At 38.8% G+C, this 21,640-nt stretch overlaps 2 protein-coding genes across 6 annotated transcripts in view; one reads left to right on the forward strand and one right to left on the reverse strand.

The window, feature by feature from the left end:
• The window catches only part of ZNF565 (zinc finger protein 565), a 34,024-nt gene extending 33,761 nt beyond the window's left edge, over positions 1 to 263 (reverse strand). Inside the window, exon 1 of the mRNA XM_087422208.1 lies at positions 123 to 263. The gene's annotated coding sequence lies outside the window, so the exon portion shown is untranslated. The remainder of the gene's footprint in view (positions 1 to 122) is intronic.
• Positions 264 to 554: 291 nt separating this feature from the next.
• On the forward strand, positions 555 to 20,816 carry ZNF146 (zinc finger protein 146). Of its 5 annotated transcripts, none has more exons than XM_004439768.3 (3): positions 558 to 699; positions 8,190 to 8,419; positions 17,710 to 20,816. In XM_004439768.3, exon 3 carries the CDS (start codon positions 18,508 to 18,510, stop codon positions 19,384 to 19,386), a length of 879 nt encoding a protein of 292 aa, XP_004439825.1. In that variant the 5' UTR covers positions 558 to 699; positions 8,190 to 8,419; positions 17,710 to 18,507; the 3' UTR covers positions 19,387 to 20,816. The 5 variants fall into 5 exon arrangements, with proteins under 5 accessions (XP_087278354.1, XP_004439825.1, XP_087278352.1 ...); XM_087422226.1 differs by having other exon boundaries at positions 631 to 692; XM_087422227.1 differs by lacking the exon at positions 558 to 699 and adding an exon at positions 898 to 954.
• Positions 20,817 to 21,640: the final 824 nt, after the last annotated feature.

Raw genomic sequence — 21,640 nt, forward strand, 5'->3', positions numbered from 1 at the left:
CTGGTCACACAGCCACAAAGACTCATGCAGAATCTGGCACCCTCAGCCCGCTCCCGCCTGCGCGCACAAACGGCAAGTTTTGGACACGCCCCGTCCCCGCCCCGGACTCCCAGACCCCTCACCTTCTGCCTCCCCTTGGTCGCGTCCGGGTCCCTGCGGAGCTAACAATCTCGCCACGACGTCAAGAGAGACGTAACGTTGGGCCGCTGTGCACTGTGGGAAACGTAGTCCAGAGCCACACCAGCCACAGACAAGATGGCCTCCTCGTACCTCAGAGTCTGAGTTTGGTCCGTTTGACACTGCGCCTGGGAAGCTTCAAAGACAGAGTCCTCACTCCAAACCTCCCACCAGGCTTGAGCTGATTTTCCTCCAAGGCAAGACTACTCACTTCGAGAGCCTCGTAATCACGGGAAGAGGCAGCCAACTTCGCGTGGGAGACACAGACAGCGATAGAATGTCGACCTGCAAAGCCTTAAGGGAAATGTAGTCCAAGGCCGGAAAAGCTGCCTTGCTGTTAAAAGACGGTAATCAGATACCAGCCTGGGCCTGGCCACGGTGACCGTGCAGGCCGCGTCGCGGAGACTTCTGGGAGTGCTCGCTCGCCCTCGGAGTGCGCAAGCGCAGCGCACCGTGTGGACATTTTGGTCTTTGTCCGCGGGTCAGTCCGGCCCCTGGGTCCACGTGGCGCTAAAGTAGGAGGTGGGATGTGGGCGTCTTGGGCCGGTGGGGTCCGGGAGGTTGAAGGGAAGGATTCCGGATCTATTGGGGCGCGGCGCGGGCGTGGGGAGTGGGTTTCAGTGCTTCTGGCCTACATGTGGGGGGGGGGCTCTGAGGAGGGTTGGAGCGTGCGTGACCGCAAGTTTGACCGGATGTTCGGGATTATTGAGTGAGAAACTGGGAGCAGGACCGTGTGTGGCTGAGTCTGAGAGGGAGATGTAGGAGATCAGCGTTGAGGTAATAACATCTGAGCCGCACTTCTCTTGTCGAAAGTGCTGATAATAACGCTGCCATCTTCCTGGAGCGTCTGTTTTACTTGAAGATTTGAAGGGGGGGTAAAGCTGAGCGGTAAACAATTTAAAAATGGATTTTTATATTAAAACGCATTTGTTTTTAATTGGGGTGAATGCAGATCACCGGGATTTCTTCTTTTTTTTTAAACAAGCAAGAATATTTCAAAGGAACTTTTCAAATCCCCTGATCTTTGGGGTACTTTAATAGGGCTGCTGTTAAGACTGAATATCAGCATTACACATTGAAAAGCAGTGTCGTATGGCGCGAAAAGCCCAGGATTAGGGAGTCTGGGGTTTGGGTTCGAGGTTAAGCACATTAATCTACATTCTTTGAAGAAAACTTAGTTGTTGCAGTGTTTATCCGTGAGTCTGGACTAGATTCTAGGGGTCCTAACTCGTAAATGAATCGGGGTGTTCCCACGTTGTATGGATTTTGTGAAGTAATGAAGAGAATACTTCTGTCTGCAAAGATGCTTTTACTCAGGAATCCGCCCACAGTCATCTTTCACATAAATTTTAAATAATAAGAAAGCTAAAGTAATTGGGTACCAAATTTAATATCGACAAATCAATAGCCTTCAAATAGACAAACACAGCCAGTTAGAAGACATAGTAGAAGACAGCCACTATCTACAATAGCAATAAAAAAATAAAATATTGAGGAATGAACTTAAGAAATATTCAAAACGCTTAGAAAAGAACATTAAAAAGTGCTAAGGGGCATAACAATAGGAAGATATCATGAAGTGTGTGCAAACTTAAGTAGATTTATTAATTTAATGTGATCCTAGTAAAAGTATCTACAGTTTTTTTTCTTTTGGAACTGGATGAGCTGATTCTGCACTTCACATGGAGAAACAGACAAGCTAGAATAGCCAGTAAAACTCTGGAAAAGAAAAGCAGTTGGGATGTGGGGAGGTGGGAGCCCAACATTACTTTTTAAAATGTAAATCCTCAGAAATTACAATAGCGATATTAGCACGAAGCAGGCCTGTGGAGGGAAATTCGGCAATATCTGTAATAACTACAAATGTACTTTCTTTTTGACCCAGCTATTTCACATCTGGAAATTAGTCCTAGAAACGTACCTGCATTCGTATGAAATGATACAGGTATGAGCTTGTTCATTGCAGCAGTGTTTGGCATAGAAAAAGATTAGAAAGAATTCATGCCCATCAGTAGGAGATTGGTTTGATAAAATTATGGTCCATTTATACAACAGAATAGTGTGCAGCTGTACAAAAGAATGAAGAGGAAGCTCTCTGTGTACTAACACTGAAATAACTCCAAAAATGTATTGTTAAGTGAAAAATGCAAGATGCAAAATGTACGTTATGCTTCGTTTGGAGTAAGAAAGGAGAGAAATAAGAATATATGTTTGTATTTACAGTTTCCATTAAAAAAACTCAAAAGATACACGAGAAACTAATAAAAGTGGCTGTCTCTGTTGGGTGTAGTGGTACTGGGATAGATAGGGCAAAGGCAAATATTTTTATGTTTGTTTTCTAACTATATGAATTTAGTATATATTCAAAAATTAAAGTGATTTTTTATTTTATTTTTTTTGTGTGTGAGGAAGATAAGCCCTGAGCTAACGTCCGATGCCCGTCCTCCTCTTTTGTTCTGAGGAAGATGGGCCGTGGGCTAACATCCGTGCCCATCTTCCTCTACTTCATATGGGACGCCGCCACAGCATGGCTTGACAAACTGTGCATTGGTGGGCAGCCGGGATCCGAACCTGCAAACCTGGGGCAGCCGAAGCGGAGTGCGCACACTTAACCGCTGCACCACCGGGCAGGCCCCAAAAGTGACTTTTTTTAAAAGAGAACATAGGCCATGGAGCCAGACTGCCTCTGTTAACTCCTTCCTCTGCCATTTGTACCTTGGTGACCTTAGGTACTTAAAGCTTGTGCCTCATTTCTCATCTAGTAATACAGAGAAAATAACAGTATCTGATTCACAGGTTGGTTGGTTGTGTAGATCAAGGGGTTCTAAGTTCTAAATAGTGTCTTGTATGTAGTAAGTACTGGTAAATGTTAAATAGTGCTGTTATTACTATCTGCAGAATAATACGTCCTAGGAAATAATACAGTCATTCATACTGTTTCTGGTAGAAATTTCTGAAAGATTCAGATATGTAGATGCTCTTTTCTTATTTCCATGTTTAAACTTTTTTTTTTGGACATTTCTTTTTATAGCTGGGGTGAAGAGGTTAGATGTCTTAGTGTCAAGTTACATCTTTAGAAATCATCACCACCTCCTTCATGAGATTTGTTCTTTGGTTTGTATGGTTACTTTCTCATGGCTCTAATTCAGAATCTCTGATGATGTTTTTTAAAAAATCCCCGTTGTGACTTGGCGCGAATACATCAGAGGTGATCTTGAAATTGCATAACATTAGGAGAGACATACTATGTGACTGGTCCACCATTAGTGAGGGTATTTTTCCTTTTATGACCAAAGTGTAATCTGAATGGTTGTACTTTAGTACCATACAAATGTCCATTCCCCATCAATCATTTAATGGATGGTTTTAAACACCAATCCTTGGCTGAATCAGTAATTTCTTCAGGGGTTGCAAAGTGATGATTTTCTAGTTTTTTCATTCCTTTTACATTTATTTGATGGCTACCTCAAATTGTGTCAAATTTTTCTTGGCTTTTTCTTCTTTAAGCATCATTTTAAAGTTGTGTTCTAATAACTGCACCTAGTTTTCTTCAGATACGCTTATTATCACAGTTTTAGCTAGTGGATGCTCCTTCAAGCTGACTCCTATCCTATTTTGACTGCTAGAACCTTACCATTAGAGCATAGTGTTGAATATTTGATTTTTTGCCAAAGGCATAAGTGAAAATTGGCATCTCAATGTAGGTTTAATTTACATCCGTTATTATGAGTGAGGTTGAGTGTCTTCCATTCGTGTAAGGGCCGCGTGTATTTATCTGGGAATTGTCTGTTTATATCCTTTTCCTCATTTTTCTGTGGGGTGCCTTTTTCTTCTAGGAGGTGTTATATTACATTAGAAAGGCTAGCCTTCTGTGAAATCAGTTGCAGGTTTTTTTCGAGTTTTAAATTTGTGTTTTGACATCGTCCACAGTGGTCGTTTCTTTTTTTAAACTGCAGCATCAGGAGGTTTTTATTTTTGTGTAGTTAGATTTATCAGTCTTCTCATTTATGGTGGTAGTCGGAAAGCCTTTCCCACTTGAAGTTTCACCTATACTTTCAAATCCTTACAAGGTTATAATTTTTATAGGGTTTCATTTTCTTGTTTATATTTTTAATGCATTTGGAATTTATCTTCGTATATGATATTAGGTTTTCATCCAGGTTTATCTTTTTCCAGTTGGCTGCCCGGTTCTTCTGACACTATTTATTAAAAGGTCTTAGCTTTACTGTTTTAAAATTCCATTTTTATCATATGCTAAATTCTCATATGTAATTGGTGTATTTCTGGACTTTATAGTCTCATCCATCTTCCAGTCTGTATTCATTTACCAATATTTTGAGGCCTTGTAATTTTGTTTTAATATCTCGTATAGCTAGTCTCCTCTTATTGCTTGCCTTTTCAGAGTTTCCTAGCTATTCTTGCTTGTTTATTTTTCTGTGTAAACTTTAGACTCAGCTTGTCTAGTCTAGGAAAAAAACCTTATTTTTATTGGTATTGCATTAAATTTATAAAATAACTTAGGGGAAAGACACACTAGATTTTTATGATGTTAAATACACCTATCCATGTACATGATATGTTCCGTTTTCATTTTGGGTCCTCTGGAGTGTTTTAAAGTTTTCTTCATATAGGTTTTAGACACTTCTTTCTAAGTTTATTTCTAGTTGCTTTATCTTTTCTATTGCTTTTATGAACGGAGTCGTTGCGGTATATGTGAAGCTTGCTGATTTCTATTCCCTGCTTAACTTACTGAATTATTGTTTATAATTATATTAAATAGTAATTGAGACAGTGGGCATTCTTATCTTTATTTAGAATTTAATAGAAATGCCGCCATTGTTTTTGCATTAGATAAGATGCTGGCTTTTGTGGTCAGATATAGATTAGGATTACATCTATATATATAGATTATCCATGCTGCCCGGGTCTCTGGGGATGTGAGTAGAAACAAAAAGTTCTTAAGGCTGAGGCCAGATGTAACAGCCAGGAAAGATCACATTAATCAAGGAAACAAAAATCCCTCTAAACTCGGATGCTGCAGTCTTAAAAAAAAAATCACACAGAACAAAAATAAGATGCTTAGTGAGATGTCCATTCTTATTCTGTTTTCTTTCCATTCCTTTGTTTTGGGTGACCATTTCTTTGGTCAGTTTTATCTTTTTACTCTGTTTTATCTTGTGCTTTCTTTTTATAGCTTTGCTTGCTTCTTAAAGTTTTTGTATCTTATAAAAATTAGTTTTATGTTGTATTTCATTTTTTATCTGCTATGTGGCAGTATTTTTCAGATGAGTTTGTTTAACTGTTGGAAAATTATGCTGTTCATTTTCACTGTTTTTCTTATAGCATCCTTGTATGGACACAGACAAATGATGTTGTATTACTCATGTTTGTATGAGAGAGATTTTCCTAGACAAGTATCAGGAAAAAGGAGGCATATTAGCATTCTATGCTTCAGAGCTCACATACCTCCTTTTCTAGTGTTTAAAGCAGAGCACTTCTGCACCTTTTCTGGTTTGATGACTCGAACCTGGTTGAGGTGGACTTCTATCTCTGTCTTTCTTTTTTTTTGTAATCAGAGCATTTTAGTTCCAATCCATTGTCCTTTTTATTTAATGTCAAGTAGCATCATTTGTTTCTTTCTTTTTTTTTTTTTTTGTGAGGAAGATCAGCCCTGAGCTAACATCCACGCTAATCCTCCTCTTTTTTTGCTGGGGAAGGTCGGCTCTGAGCTAACATCTATTGCCAATCCTCCTCCTTCCCCCCACCCCCCAAAGCCCCGGTGGATAGTTGTATGTCATAGTTGCACGTCCTTCTAGTTGCTGTATGTGGGACATGGCCTCAGCATGGCCAGAGAAGTGGTGCGTCGGTGCGCACCCGGGATCCGAACCCGGGCCACCAGTAGTGGAGCGCGAGCACTTAACGGCTAAGCCACGGGCCCGGCCCTATCTCTGTCTTTCTGTTTCCCATGATTCTTCACAGTACTTGCCTTCCAGGATGATGCATTCACTTTTAGAAGTTGCTAAATCTGGGGACACCGCGCTCGCGAGTACTTTTTAAGTCTACTCTTTCTGCTTCCCCCTATAGTCCTTTTCTCTTTAATCCAGTTCTTGCTTTCTCATCAGTTCCCTCTTAGGGTGAGGCCTACTCATTCTGTAAGGAAATAGTAGCTGCAGGTTTCTGAACTCTTGTAAGTCCTTAGAATCCCCCTGAGCATTCTCAGTTCTTCCTACGCTTCTTTGCAACTTCCTGTTTAGGCCTCCTGTTTGGGTCTGTGGTACAGGAGTTTGGGAGTTTCTCTGTCCCTAGTTTTGTTGTTCATTATTAGACTCAGTTACAACAGTTTTCACTCAGGGTGAATCCCCCATTCTGAGAATGAATGTTTGCTAGTTATTTCTGAGATCTGTTACCTCAAGTACTTCTCACCATTATCTAGTCTTTCTTGCTACACCTACCACACTATTGTGGTTTCTATACCACTTCTGCTATTTTGGGCTGTACGTACATATAATTTGGAGTTAACATATATTCTCTCTACTAGTTTCACTAAAAATATAGTGAATGAATTGGCTGCTTATCTCCCCTCCCCTTGCCCCCATTGTTCTTGATGTTTTGTACTGTTTTCAGGAGAAGTACTTGAAAGATTCAAAACTAAGCAGCCATCGTGCTCCTGTGAAACCTTTCCTTGCCTCCTTGGCTGTTGGTGTTTCTAGGCTTCTGTCCTCGACCATCTTCTTCCATACTGTCTGTATTCTCTGTAAGCAGTCACAGTAACAGTCCACCTGTGTCTTGAGGAGCAGTGATAGTCTGACAACTGACAAATTCCCATTTCCATTCCAGGCCTATTCGGAGCTCCTTATCTATATGTGCAATTGCCTAATGGATGTATCTGCCTCCATGTTCCTCAGAAACCTGACACTCTGAATGTCCAGAATATCAAACTTGGTCTCCTTCTTCCTGCAGATTGTCTCTACCCAAGTCACTCTTTCATGTTTCTCTCTGTGTACATTACTGTTTAAATCAGGCTCTAAGCCTTCCATCTCTGCCACACCCCGGTACAAATTGGTGACCAACCTTTTTCAACACCCGTAGCAGGTAGTGTGTGTGTGTGTAAGTAGTAACTTAAGTTTTTTTGGATTTTACTTTTTTTTATATGATTGAAATTTTATAGAAAAGTTGGAATAGTACAGAGAGGTCTCACACACCCTTATCCAAATTCACCATTTACATTTTGTTTTTTTGCTTTATCTTTCCTTCTCTCTTTCTCTAAATATGTGTGTAATTTTTTTCTGACCTATTTGAGACTAAGTTGCACACATGCTCCCTTTATCTATAATAGTTTAGCATGAAGTTTCTGAGAACAAGGACATTGTTCTTGTTCTTAGGACATTACCACAATACGGTAATCAAAATCAGAAAATTTAACATCAGTACATTACTATTATGTAATCCAAAGTCCATATTCAGATTTTGTCAGTTGTCCTAATAATGTCCTTAAAAATAGTTTTTGAATGAATGGATGACCATATATTTACAGGACATTTCTAATAGATAGTTTCACTCAGAGTATAATACAAAGTAAATATTTGGACTCCAGGAAAACTTTTTGAGTTTTCATTCCTGAATACTGTCAGAACAGCTTCCTGCACATTGTGTCCTTGTGGCTTTGTTCTGATAGGCATATGTTGCTGTAGTATTAGATATGAGTATTGAATTCATCCAGGAATAAAATGTCAGACAATATATAAAATCCACTTAAAATCTACTTAGGAACTTATGCAGGAGAGTATGCAGGAACTTATTGCTAGAGAACAATAGCAACCAGTCATGTATGGTATGGACAACTTTCTTATGTAAGTAAAATTCTGAAAGTAAATTTCCTGTGTGGAGACTTAAATGATTTAGTAGGTATGGCTTTGAAATTCAGGACTCAAATAAGCTTAGTCGCTTTGCTAATATAATTGTGTGTGCTTTAATGTCGAAGGCAGAAGGTCATTACTTTGTTCTTTTCACAGGGCCGCTTCCTTGTGCATCTCTGGAAACTGCACCTTCCTCCTTCTTCAGAAGGCCCCAGGGCTCAGCCTGAGTTCCAGGATGGTACTTTGGCTCCAGCATTAGTATTTTAGAGCCGTGTCATTTCCCCGATAGCAGGTTATAAACTGAACAAGCTGTATGTGATCCTCTTTTGGAGCAAGAAGACGAACTCTGGATGGTGGAGAAAGAAGTGGAAAGGAAATTTGTCCAGGTGAGTGAATGACAGCCAGGCAGGTCACAGTTGTTTAGTCAGCATTGACACCTCTGAAATTCTTTTAAGGATGTTTTCTTATAGGCCCTAGTTTTGGAATATCACTTGGTATGAATTCTTTAGATACTTGAATGATTTCCAATCATCACTTTCTCTGTTTCATTACTCTGCTTCTTTAGTCTGTTCAGAGGGCCACGTGCCCCTCTTATCTCTATGCTGGATGTCAACACTTCATACTTCATTTGTACTGCCTGTGTGTGATCTCTTTTTCACATTGGTGGTACCCTTGGTCTCATATTCCCCCATGTATATAGATTCTTTTCCTCATGCATTGTCTTTTATAGGTCTTAAGTCTTTACATATTGTCTGACGTTTAGCTTCTTTTCTCTTACTTACTGGTTTCTCTTGTTCTTCTAGTGGTTAAATGCCTCAGAATTATATTTTAAATCTGTAATCATATTTCCTTCCATGTGTTGTCTTCTTACCATCTCCTCCGTTATACATCAACAGACTCCTGCCTCCCTCACTTCTGCCCTCATATACCTCTTTCAGAAGTTGTTGCCTTAGAAATCAGTTGCCTTTCTGCTGTTTGTGTGTGTGTGTGTGAATGTATGAGTCTGTATTTGTTTTTCAATATAATACATGGACTTGTAAAAATTTTTGAACATCAAATTATACAGTGAAAAAGTCTCCTCTTACCTGTGACCCTCAGTCCTATAGTTCTTTTTCAAAGATCCAGTTACTTTTAAGAGTTTCAGGTATCCTTCTTGAGGTACTCTATGAATACACCAGCATATATTATGTATCGGTGCTGCAAATAAGAATATATTTAAGCCCTCAGTTTTCATTTTCATATTAATGGTGGTATGTATTCTATTTTGTACATAGTTTTTTCTTCTCAGGGAGGTTCTCTACAAACGCGTAATTTATTTAACCTGTCTCTTATTAGTGGCTATTTAGGTTGTTTACAGGCTTATGCTATCAAAGACGCAGGTGCATATACCTGTTTAGATTGCTTTGTAGAGCTATGCAGCTGCAACTACATAATAATTTAAGTGGAAATGTTGGGTAAAAGTTATGTTTGTTTATAGATTTGGTAGAAATAGGCACACTGTTCTCAAAAGAAGTAAACCAATTTACATTTCTACCAACATGCTATATTCATATATTCAACCAGTATTTCTTGAATGATATGTATTAGGCACCATTTCAGTTACTAGGGAAATGTCAGTGATTAAAGCAGTCAAAAATTCCCCTGCTGGGGCCCATATTCTAATTGGGGAAGACAGACTATGGGTAAATAAGTAAAAAGGTATATTCTCTCAGATGATAGTGAGTGCTATGGAGAAAAATAAAGAAAACGGGCATAGAGAGGGCCGGTTGGGAGTTATAATTTTAAATAAGTTGGTCAGGGTGGGGTCTCCCCAAGAGGATGACATTTGAAGAAGATCTAAAGACTGAGAGTGGGGCGTGCAGTGTCTGGTGGAAGAGCATTTAGCCAGAAGGAATGAAAGTGTTAAAAGCCTTGAGGCAGGAACTTACTGTTCAGGGAATAGTGATCAGGGCAGTGGGGTGGGGGAGAGTGAGCGGAAAGGAATAAGAATTGGTTTGGTTAGCTAACAGGCCAAATCACAGACTTTGGTCTTTATTCTGAGTGATTTGGGAGACCATCAAAGGATTTTGAGCCGAGGAGTGATGAGATCGGAATTACATTTTGGCTGATATATAGAAAATAAGGGATAGGGGGCCAAGGCTCAAAGATTACTCAGAAGCTATTACAATATCTAGGTAAGAAAAGGGTAGTAGATAAGCTAGTGGCAAGAAGTCAGATTTTTAAGATACTTGAATAGCTGACCGGATTGGCTGATAGATTGTGTGTTGGTTATGAGAGAAAAAAGGAGTCATTGATGACTCCAAGCTTTTAACTAGAAGAGAATGAGTTAGCATTTACTGAGATAGGAAGACTTCAGGAATTTTGGGAGTTAAATCAAGAGTTTTCTTTTGAACTTGTTAACTGTGAGATGTCTGCTGATCATCTAAGTGCATATTCAGGTAGGCAGTTGGATATACAAGTAAGGAATTTAGGGAGACAGATATGACCTCTTCTGTTCTGCTGTACTAACAAGCTGCTTGATTCAGTGATGGTGTCTCTGCATTTCTCTGTTCAGTCCTACTTTTCCTGCTATTCAGGGATGTCAGTGAGTCCATCAAGTCACCTACTTCCAGCCCTCATTACCGGATTCTGTTATAAACAAAGAGGTGGTAATTTGACCCTTGAGGCTGTGCCTTATGTTTTTGGAGAGCATTGTGCGTGAGAGCTCTTCCTGAAAGAGCAGTGGCAGCTGCCCTCTCACATGCTTTCTCATAAGACATTACAGTTATCGCTACTTCCTCTTATCAACAGTGAAGTTTTCCTTTTTTTTTGTTAACTCTCTCCTTCACAGACATGACAAGTGGGCAGAGACGTCTTTATTTTACCATTTTATTATATTTTATTTTGGGGAGGAAAATCAGCCCTGAGCTAACATCCAATGCCAATCCTCCTCTTTTTTGCTGAGGAAGACTGGCCCTGGGCTAACATCTGTGCCCATCTTCCTCTACTTTATATGGGACGCCGCCACAGCATGGCCTGACAGGCGGTGCATCGGTGCGCGCCCGGGATCTGAACCTGTGAACCCCGGGCCGCTGCAGCAGAGCGTGCGCACTTAACCGCTACGCCACCGGGCCAGCCCCCTTCTTTACCATTTTAGAAGAAAGGATCTGTGTATGTTATGTTTGAGTCACCCCTTGAGGAATTCTCTCCCACGCCTGCTTGATTGGTACTTTGATGACCTGAGATGTTGCTTTGTCTTTCATAGTGTTTCCTCAACTTCTGCTTTTTTTTTTTTTTCCTCTTCTCTCTATCCTCTTATGGAGGTGGCTCCTAGAACACTGCATTCTGCCTTTCCTCCTTCCCTTTATAAATTAATTCCTGGAAAGGACTCATCCATTCTGAAGTTAGAAGTAATTCTTTCTATAAAATCAATTTTTTTTTTTTATAATTTTATTTATTTATTTCTCCCCCAAAGCCCCAGTAGATAGTTGTATGTCATAGCTGCACATCCTTCTAGTTGCTGTATGTGGGACGCGGCCTCAGCATGGCCGGACAAGCGGTGTGTCAGTGCGCGCCCGGGATCCGAACCCAGGCCGCCGGTAGCGGAGTGTGCACACTGAACTGCTAAGCCACGGGGCCGGCCCTAAAAGCAATTTTTATTTTGGCACCTCCAGCCTTTCTGTCTTGCCTGCTGTAATTTTATGTGTTTACAGAATAAACAGCTGTCTGATTTCATTCTCATTGTGTCAATGAAATCATTAATATGCTACCCAAATTAGAGATTTCAGCTCATTATTTTCAGGTTCAGAGATCACTTCAAACCAGTTTCATATTATGTCGGGATTATTTCTTTTCTCATGGTCCTTGTGATATGGTCAGGCAAGCATTTAAAAAGATATTCTTCAATCTGATCAAGAGAGGACATAGTAACCATATGAATATAAATGTGAACATATTTCCTTCTTTCTATAAAAGTCTTTGAATTTGAATCTTGGCTTTTGATTATGAAATGCTCTTGGTATTCAGGTCCTACTTATCATTTAAACCTGTTACTTCCTCTTTTATTGATCTTCCTTCTGATTGTGCATCATACTTCACATTTTCCACAGAAATTCAGAAGTTCTCGGTAAATACTATGTGTTTTTATATTTTGATTTCTGAAATCTGTATTATAAACTTGTTGAAAGGAAGGCTCATGTTTTATTCTATCTGCAGTTTTGATTATATATGAGACACTTGTTAAGTATCTATGAATTACTGTTGTGGAAGGATTGTTATTTATCAATTCTTCTTTCTCAATTTTTTATCTTATGAACATTTCAAACAAAAAAAAAACATTGAAAGAAGAGAACAGTGATCTCCTATATACCCACCACGTAGATTCCGTCATGAATATTTTGCCTCGTTTGTTTTATCTGTGTCTATATCCCTGTGCATGTGTATTGTGTGTGCTAAAACATCATGAGACTTCTCTCCTGAAAAATTAAGTGAGCATTTTCTAAAAATAGTGGCATTACCCTGTATAACCAAAATACCATTACCATACCTTAGACGACTAGCCATAATGCCCTAATATTGTGTAACATTCAGTCCATATTCAGATTTCCCCAGTTATCTCGAAAATACCTTTTATAGCTTTTTTTAAATGTGAGAATCCAGTCAAGGTTTAAACTTTGGATTTGGTTGCTCTCTGCTTAGTCTTTAAAATCTAAACTGTCTTCCCTCCATTTTTTCCCCCTTGATATTGCCCCCAGTGTTTTAAGAATATCTGCTGTTAGCCATTCAAAGAAAAGAGTGGAGCCATTTGATGAAATCCAGCATGTCAGGTTATAGTTAGGATGTTCAGACTTAGCTACATACGAATTTGGGTTTCAAAATATTTCATATGAAACACTTTTGTTTTAGGAAAAGTGAATTTGATTATGATTAGAAGTCTAGAGAAAGGTGTTTATAAATAAGAGACAGGATTGGAGAAGTCTTTATAGAAGTGTGTTACTGGAGCTGTTTCTAGGAGGTTCTGTAGATTCTAAAAAGGTTGAAAACAGGAGGGATCAGGCTCAGCCCGAGAAGGACAGGAAGAACATAATGTGCATAGTTGTGACCAGTTGGTTGCATATTTGAACACGCTTGGCAGGCTTTTCCTCCGGGCCTGTGAATTTGTTTTGATTTGTTTTGAATAGCAGTTCTCAAACTTTTGGGTCTCAGGAACTTTTCTGTTTCTTTTTTTTTTTTTTTTTTGGTAACAGCTTTATTGAGATATAATTCACATAACATAAAATGTACTCTTTTAGGGTGTACAATTCAGTGGATTTTAGTATTTTCACAAATTGTGCAACCATCACCACTATCTAATTCCTGAACATCTTCTTCACCACAAAAGGAAACCCGGTACCCATTAGCAGTCACCTTTACATTCTTAAAACTTGAGGACCCCCAAAGAGCTTTGGTTTATGGAGACTTTAGTGATATTTATCTTATTTAAAAGTAAAATTGAGAAACTTTTAAAAACATTTATTTATTTAAAAGTAACACAGTCCCATTACATGTAAACTTAAATTCCATTTCTTAATAAAAATAACAGTTTTCCAAAATAAAAAAGTTTAATGAGAAGAAGAGTGACATTGTTTGCATATTTGTAAATACTGTCTGGCTTAATAGAAGACAGCTGGATTCTCATTTCTGCTGTTGTGACATGTTTTGGTTGAAGTATATGAAAAAATTATGGCTTCACGCAGATGTCATTAGAAAAGGGAGAAGTATTTCAACAGCCTTTTCAGATAATTGTGGATATTCTTCTTTAGTGCTACGCCACCACCTGACAAATGGTAATTTTTCAAGATTAGCTGCAATGTGGAATTTGAAGCTATATCAATACATTTTTTGGTTCTCTTACATAAAATCCAGTGGTCTGTCTTAAACTTTAAATGGATCACTTTACCCATGCTTGATTTTGTAACATCATGCATTGGTCAATTGAGTTATGCAGATCTTTCAAATGTTGACACATGTCAGTATACAATATCAAAACATCATATTTATTAACCAATCTCATTAGAAAGTCTTTGTTTTGTTTTGTTTTGTGGTGAGGAAGATTGGCCCTGAGCTAACATCTGTGCCTGTCTTCCTCTATTTTGTATATGGGGTGCCACCATAGCATGGCTTCATGAGCTGCATGTAGGTCTGCAGCTGGGATCTGAACCCGTGAACCCCACGCCACCAAAGGCAGAGTGCGTGAACTTAACCACTGTGCCACCGGGCTGGCCCCTAGAAAAGTCTTTTAAGTATTGTGAAGCTATCAATCTCATGGTGGAGGGAGGATACAGGTTTTCCAAAATTCTAATTTTTGTTTGAAAACTCAAATTTTATCATTGGCGACACGTGCTATCCGTTGTTTTCCTTAAAATAATTTTCTCACTTCGTTCTGTCACAGTATCTGCCAAATAATACCCGTCTAAATAACCGTAGTTTGTAAGGCAATCATTTATTAAATTTATTTAAAGTAAATTAATGGTGCTCCATGAAAAAAGTAGCTGGTTTAGCTCATAACTTAAATGATTTGCCCAAGTGCTTTTCCTTGAGACAGCTATCATCCTTTGGTGTACAACAGAAGTATATGTGTATTTGTATAAATTTTTTTTTTCTTTTTCCTTTTTTTTTTGCTTTTCATGGAGTTGATATTTGCCACACTTTTTGTTGTTTGTTTGCTTGGTTTTCTGTATTTAGCACAGACTCCCTTGGACTACCCTCAGAATAGTTAAAAGCCCTCAATACTAGTTTCCACATGGTCAAATGCATTGGGAAATCTCTTCCCGTTTTTCTCCATGGGGATATTACTCCTAGAATTTTTGTCCTCCTGCTCCAGTCTCTACTGGCTGTACTCTGACTTAATAGTCATCTCTTATCTTGTAGTTTTTCATCACTGTTATCAAAGAAATTTTCTTTATTTTCCCTATGTCACATCCCTCTTTTTTTGATCCTGTATCTGTTGCCTTCTGTCTTCTAATTTTGGTGGAGCACATCTTCTAGTAGCAGGTAGCATCCTGAGAGGAAGGGTGCATTTGAGGTAAAATTTTTGAGCATTTGTGTATCTGGAAAATGCCTTTGTCCCATTAGATTGATGGGCTAAGCTTAGAATTGTTCCCTCAGAATTTTGTCTTCTAGCTTCCCATGTTTCTGTTGAGAAATTTGATTCCATTCTGATTCCTGTTCCTTTGAATGGTATATGTTCTTTTTTTTCTGAAAACATTTATGGCCTCTTTATTTTTTCTTTTGAAGTGTCACAGTGATGTGTCTAGTTATGCATCTTGTATTATTCATTGTGAAGGGCACTAAGTGGGCCCTTTAAGTCTAGAGATTTGTGACTTTAGAGGACAGGAAGTTGTTTTTGTTGTTCTTTGAATATTTCCTCTAATCAGTTTTCTCCTTTCCTTTTCTCTTCTTTTACTCAGCTATTACTATTACTTTGTATATCCTCTAAATTTGTCTTCTTAAAGCTTCTATCAGGAAATGATACTTGCCACTTGTGCTCATATTTCATTGGCCAAACAAGGTATTTGGCCATGCCTGAGTTTGCTTGGGTTGAGTAATATAATCCTTCTGCAGTAAGGTGACCCTCTTATTGGTGAATGATAATATAGTCTACCTCCCCTTCCCTCTCCCTCCCTCAGTTCTCATTTCTAAGGGAGGTTTTTCTTTGTGTTTCTTACTTACAAAATCCTGTCATTGTTTCACTGATAAAATATCTTCTCATAACTGCCTATGATTGGTTTTAGGGTTTTGTTGTTGTTTGCTGTGCCTTACCTTTATTTCCTCAGACTTTTTTCTCTTGATGTTGCTCTGTCTTTCATGTTAGTGGGGTTCCTCAAATGTGTATGGAATATTGGCTGCACAGTCATATTTAAGAATGATTCACAAGGAGCTGGCCCCGTGGCCTAGTGGTTAAGTTTGGCGCACTCCACTTTGGTGGCCCAGTTTTGGTTCCCAGGTGCACACCTACACCACTCATTGGCGGCCATGCTGTGGCGGTGACCCACATCCAAAATAGAGGAAGATGGGCACAGACGTTAGCTCAGGGTGAAGCTTCCCCAGCAAAAAAAAAAAAAAAAAAAAAGAATGATTCACTAAAGGGTGATTGCAAGCTCTTTTGTGCCTGGGTACTTCTAGTCATCTAGTAGGCTTTAATGGAGCAAAAGTATAATGCCTCATGGACCCAAGGTCTCCCTACAGAAGGATTATACTGCCTTACTCTCACAAACTCAGGTGGGGCCAGGTCCTTTGTTTTGGCAAAACAAAATGGGTACAAGTGACAAGTATCATTCTTGGAGGGGCATCCTGCCAAGATTTTTCATGGGCCTTTCAGTTTCTCCAGAGAAGGATCCTTTCATATCCTGCTTACAGCTGTATATACCTGGTTTCTGACATTTTTTAGCCTCTGCTGCAGAATGGTGCTGGAGGTCTCACCATATTATGTATAGTTTTAATCCCATTCATTTCAGAATAGCACTTCTCCCTGTTACCTCATATGTTGGGTGTCCTTGAGTCTGGAGCATCTCTGATTAAATGTCTGCAAAGAATAATTTCTATTTCATACAAAGGAGTAGTCTTTTGTCCTCCTGACTGGGAGGGTAGAAGTCCAACTGCACCTTACAGGATCTTTGTTTTAGCCACCATCCTTTATTCCTTCTTTTGAGGTACTTGATTCCCTCCATTTCCTGAATCTTTCTGATATTTCATGGCGTAAATCGGCTTGCTGGGCATTGGCCTCCTCTTCTGCAGTACTTTTATGTTATTTGAACTTCCTCAGCTCTGCTGTGTGTTGAGAATCCTCCATGTGCTTTATGTTATCAAAAAATTTATTAACATCTTGTGTGTATTGATGTTTCCTATCATATCCTTTTTTCTTGTGTTTGTACTATTTTCTCTTTTATTCTTTTTATTTATTTATTTATTTTAATTGTTTTTTTTTTGAGGAAGATCGGCCCTGAGCTAACATCCATGCCAATCCTCTTTTTTTTTTTTTTTTTTGCTGACGAAGACTGGCCCTGAGCTAACATTCGTGCCGATCTTCCTCCAGTTTTTGTGGGACGCTGCCACAGCATGGCCTGATGAGTGGTGCGTTGGTGCGCGCCCGGGATCCAAACCTGGGCCGCCAGCAGCAGAGTGCGCACACTTAACCCCTACACCATGGGGCCAATCCCCTATTTTCTCTTTTCTTGTCATTTTAATGGGATTTTGGGAGGAAGCAGTTGTTGGTTATTCCTTTCTTTTTCTTAGGTATCCCAGATAGACTTTCTCAATTTTATGTAGTCATCTTTTTATCCTGTTTGTTAATTCTTCATTGTTTGTTACATTTAATTTGCTGAATTATGAAATGGGAAAGGTAATTTTTGGAGAGTAATCTAAGCTTTGTGTACCCATGAATGTTAATTTTCTATCTGGATATCTTCCACAAGGGTTTCCTTCTCAAAATTTAGTTGGAGATGTTGGTCATGAGGATTCTTTCATACTGTGAGATGTGCTACCAGAGTTAATCCCTAAAAGCACAATCTGAAATTTTATTACTAGTAATGGGAAAATTCATAAATAATGGTGATAACATAAAGCTAACATTTATTGAATGCTTACCATGTGCCAGCACACTTCTAAGCACTTCATACATTAACTCCTTTAAATGATGATTCTTTGTACTCCATTTTAGAAGAAGCCTGAGAAGATGATGAGCAGATAAGAGAGGCAAGAAGACTTGGGAGGCAAGTTGAATCCATCTCCAGTAAAGTACAGACTGAGGAAAAAAGCAGTGAATATAAGAAATTGGAAAGATACTTCCTCTGATCTCAGACCTTATATCTTTTAAGGCAACACCTTTTTCAACTTACCTAGAAAGAGTTTGAAACACAATTTAGATTTAATCACGAGGAAAGTTGTGTAGGAAAGAATCATCAACTTAATTAGTTTGGAAATCCTGCCACAGCTTACTCCTTATGGTAATAACCCCCTTTAAGTGTAAAGCAGTGTGGAAATGCCTTCAGTTAAAAAAATTTGAACCCTCTCTGCTACCAGAGCATTCATACGGGAGAGAAACCCTATGAATATACTGAATGTGGGAAAACTTTTACTCACATGTCATGCTTCATTAAATGTGGAAGTCTGGCTGGAAAGAAACCCTGTGCTTCTGAGGACTATTGAAAAGCCTTTAGCTAGATGACAAATCTCATTGAGCAGAAGAAAATTCATACGGGAGAGAAACCAGTGAAAGTAACAAAACTGCATTGAGTATTAGAAAATTTATACTTGGAGAGAAAGTTTGGAATGTACTGTGTATGATAAAGTTTTCTCTCAAACCTTATTTCTTACTCTACATTTGAAAACATCCTACACAGAGAAGTCCTACAAATGTAAGAAATGTGGAAACACCTTCAGGCTAAAATAAATCCTCGTTCATCAAAAAATTCATACTGGAGAGAAACCTTGTGAATGTGGGAAAGCTTCCATTCAGATGTCACACCTCAGTCAGCAGAGAATTTGCAGTGGGGAAAACCCCTTTGCCTGTAAGGTATGTGGGAAGGTCTTCAGCCACAAATCAAATCTCACAGAGCATGAGCATTTTCATAATAGAGAGAAACCATTTGAATGTAATGAATGTGGAAAAGCCTTCAGCCAAAAGCAGTATGTCATTAAACATCAGAACACTCATACTGGAGAGAAGCTCTTTGAATGTAATGAATGTGGAAAATCCTTCAGCCAGAAGGAAAACCTCCTCACCCATCAGAAAATTCACACTGGAGAGAAACCTTTTGAGTGTAAGGATTGTGGGAAAGCTTTCATTCAGAAGTCAAACCTCATCAGACACCAGAGAACCCACACAGGAGAGAAGCCCTTTGTATGTAAGGAGTGTGGGAAAACCTTCAGTGGCAAATCAAATCTTACTGAGCATGAGAAAATTCATATTGGAGAGAAACCATTTAAATGTAGTGAATGTGGAACAGCTTTTGGCCAGAAGAAGTACCTCATAAAACATCAAAACATTCACACTGGAGAGAAACCCTATGAATGTAATGAATGTGGAAAAGCCTTCTCTCAACGAACATCACTTATTGTACATGTGAGAATTCATTCAGGTGATAAACCTTATGAATGCAATGTATGTGGAAAAGCCTTCTCTCAAAGTTCCTCTCTTACTGTGCATGTGAGAAGCCATACAGGGGAGAAGCCCTATGGTTGTAATGAATGTGGGAAAGCTTTCTCTCAGTTCTCAACCCTTGCTCTGCATTTGAGAATACACACAGGTAAGAAGCCTTATCAATGTAGTGAATGTGGGAAGGCTTTCAGCCAGAAGTCACACCACATTAGACATCAGAAAATTCATACTCATTAAAAACCCTGTGAATACCTTGAAAATTGGAAAGCATTCATCAGGAATTTACACCTCATAGCACATCAGAGATAATCATTGTGAAGGAACACATCACAGTGAGGGAAACGAAAGCTAAAAAGCTAAAAACTTAACGGGACACCATGCTGAAGAGAAGGACATTTGTATGATAAAAATTCTGTGCCCAACAACAAAAAACTTATAGCAATGGTAATGCTGAAACTTTAGACGCATTTCCACTAAAATTGGGAATGAAAAATATGCTTGTTATCGTTGCTATCTGCATAGATCTGGAGATCTTCACCAATGTAATAAGAAAAATAAGTTGTAAGTATTAGAAAGGAAGAGACTTTTATAATATTGATTTAGCAGGATAGAAGAAATTCTGGAAACACCTATGCATTTATTAAAATTTAGAATATGATAGAAATGGCATCAGGAGGTGAGAAGATAAGGGGACTATTTAAAAAATGATTTGGAGGTAATTTGTTCTCCAAGGAAAAAGAAATAGACCATGAACTATACACAAAGGTAAGATCTAAGGGGATTAAAAGCAGGAGTGTGAAAAAGCTATGTTTACTAAAATTGTTATGACCTTGGGAGTAGGGAAACATTCCTTATAACAAATTCAAAAATACCTAGCAGTTCTACTCTGAGTTTGTATGCTCAGGAAATATGTACCAGGCTGTATATACTGTGGCATGATTTGTAGTAGCCATAAATTGGAAACAACTTAAATGCCCATCAGGAACAAAATGGAAAATACTTATGATGGAATACTGTATATCTGTAAAATGTAACAAGAGATCTACATGTATTGCAGAGAAAGATCTCAAAAATCTAGTTCAGGAGGAAAAATGTTGCAGAATGACACCTAATACGATGACATTTTTGTAAATTTGAATTAAAACTTCTTCACAAAATTCAGTACTATATATTGGTAATGGATGCATAATATGTATGTATGTTTTTTAAATGTTTTTGAAATGGATTGGAAGGATACAGACCCAACTCTTGATAGTGGTTGCCTGTGAAGAGTGGAGAAGGGAAGGGGATGAGTGTGGGAGGGATGGGGTAGGGATTGGTTAAAGGGGACTTCAATTTTATATATAAACATTCATTTCTCTTAAAAACAAAAGACTGCAAGTAAATATATCAAAATGTTGGAGAATTCTGGATTATAGTATATGGATATCTTGTCTTATTTTTTGTACTTTTCTGTATTTTTAAATTTTCTCAAAATTAATAAGAATGGGGGTGAGGATGGGGACACTGTACCTGTAGAAATCATGTTCTAATGGATTCATGCCCAATCAAATACTAAACTTTTTATAGAAAATATTTCTAAAATTTTATCAATGATGAGTGAATGGACTTGCTCTCTATGTAATATGAAATTATCTATTTTATTAAAATTAAAAATGACAGCATAATCCACGTCTTTTATTTTTACATGTTATGGTGTAGACTTATCTGGTCTGTCTCCATATTTCTTTTTTTTTTTTTAAAGATTTTATTTATTTTATTTTTCCCCCCAAAGCCCCAGTGGATAGTTGTCTGTCGTAGCTGCACGTCCTTCCAGTTGCTGTATGTGGGACTCGGCCTCAGGATGAACGGAGAAGTGGTGCCTCGATGCGCACCCGGGATCCGAACCCGGGCCACCAGCATCGCAGCGCGCGCACTTAACCACCAAGCCACAGGGCCGGCCGTCTCCATATTTCTAACATTATTTTGCAACATTTTTTGAGCTTAGAAATTTTTAAGAGCTTTTAGTTAAATAAGGATACATGCATAGACTTAATATAAACTGATTTTGAAATGTCAGTTTTCTTGTCATGTAAATTTCCATGGGAACAGTATATGCATTAAACATTGTTTTTGATTGTTTGTTTCTTTCTTTCGGTGAGGAAGATTAGCCTTGAGCTAACATCCATTGCCAATCTTACTCTTTTTGCTGAGGAAGATTGGCTCTGGGCTAACATCCGTGCCCATCTTCCTCTCTTTTATATGTGGAACGCCTGCCACAGCATGGCTTGATAGCCGTGCGTAGGTCTGTGCCCAGGATCTGAACCCGCGAACCCTGGGCCGCTGAAGCAGGGCCTGCGAACTTATCCACTGCACCACTGGGCCGGCCTCTTGTTTGATTTTTTTTTTTTTTGTGAGGAGATCAGCCCTGTGCTAACATCTGCCAATCCTCCTCTTTTTTTGCTGAGGAAGACTGGCCCCGGGCTAACATTTGTGCCTGTCTTCCTCCACT

The sequence above is a fragment of the Ceratotherium simum genome, chromosome 33, assembly GCF_057802395.1.
Source record: "Ceratotherium simum simum isolate JZ-2026a chromosome 33, ASM5780239v1, whole genome shotgun sequence".
Taxonomy (NCBI): domain Eukaryota; kingdom Metazoa; phylum Chordata; class Mammalia; order Perissodactyla; family Rhinocerotidae; genus Ceratotherium; species Ceratotherium simum.

Bases quoted from the DNA above. Each gene is read 5' to 3' on its own strand.
- ZNF146 (XM_087422228.1), top strand. From the start codon at position 18,508: ATGTCACACCTCAGTCAGCAGAGAATTTGCAGTGGGGAAAACCCCTTT.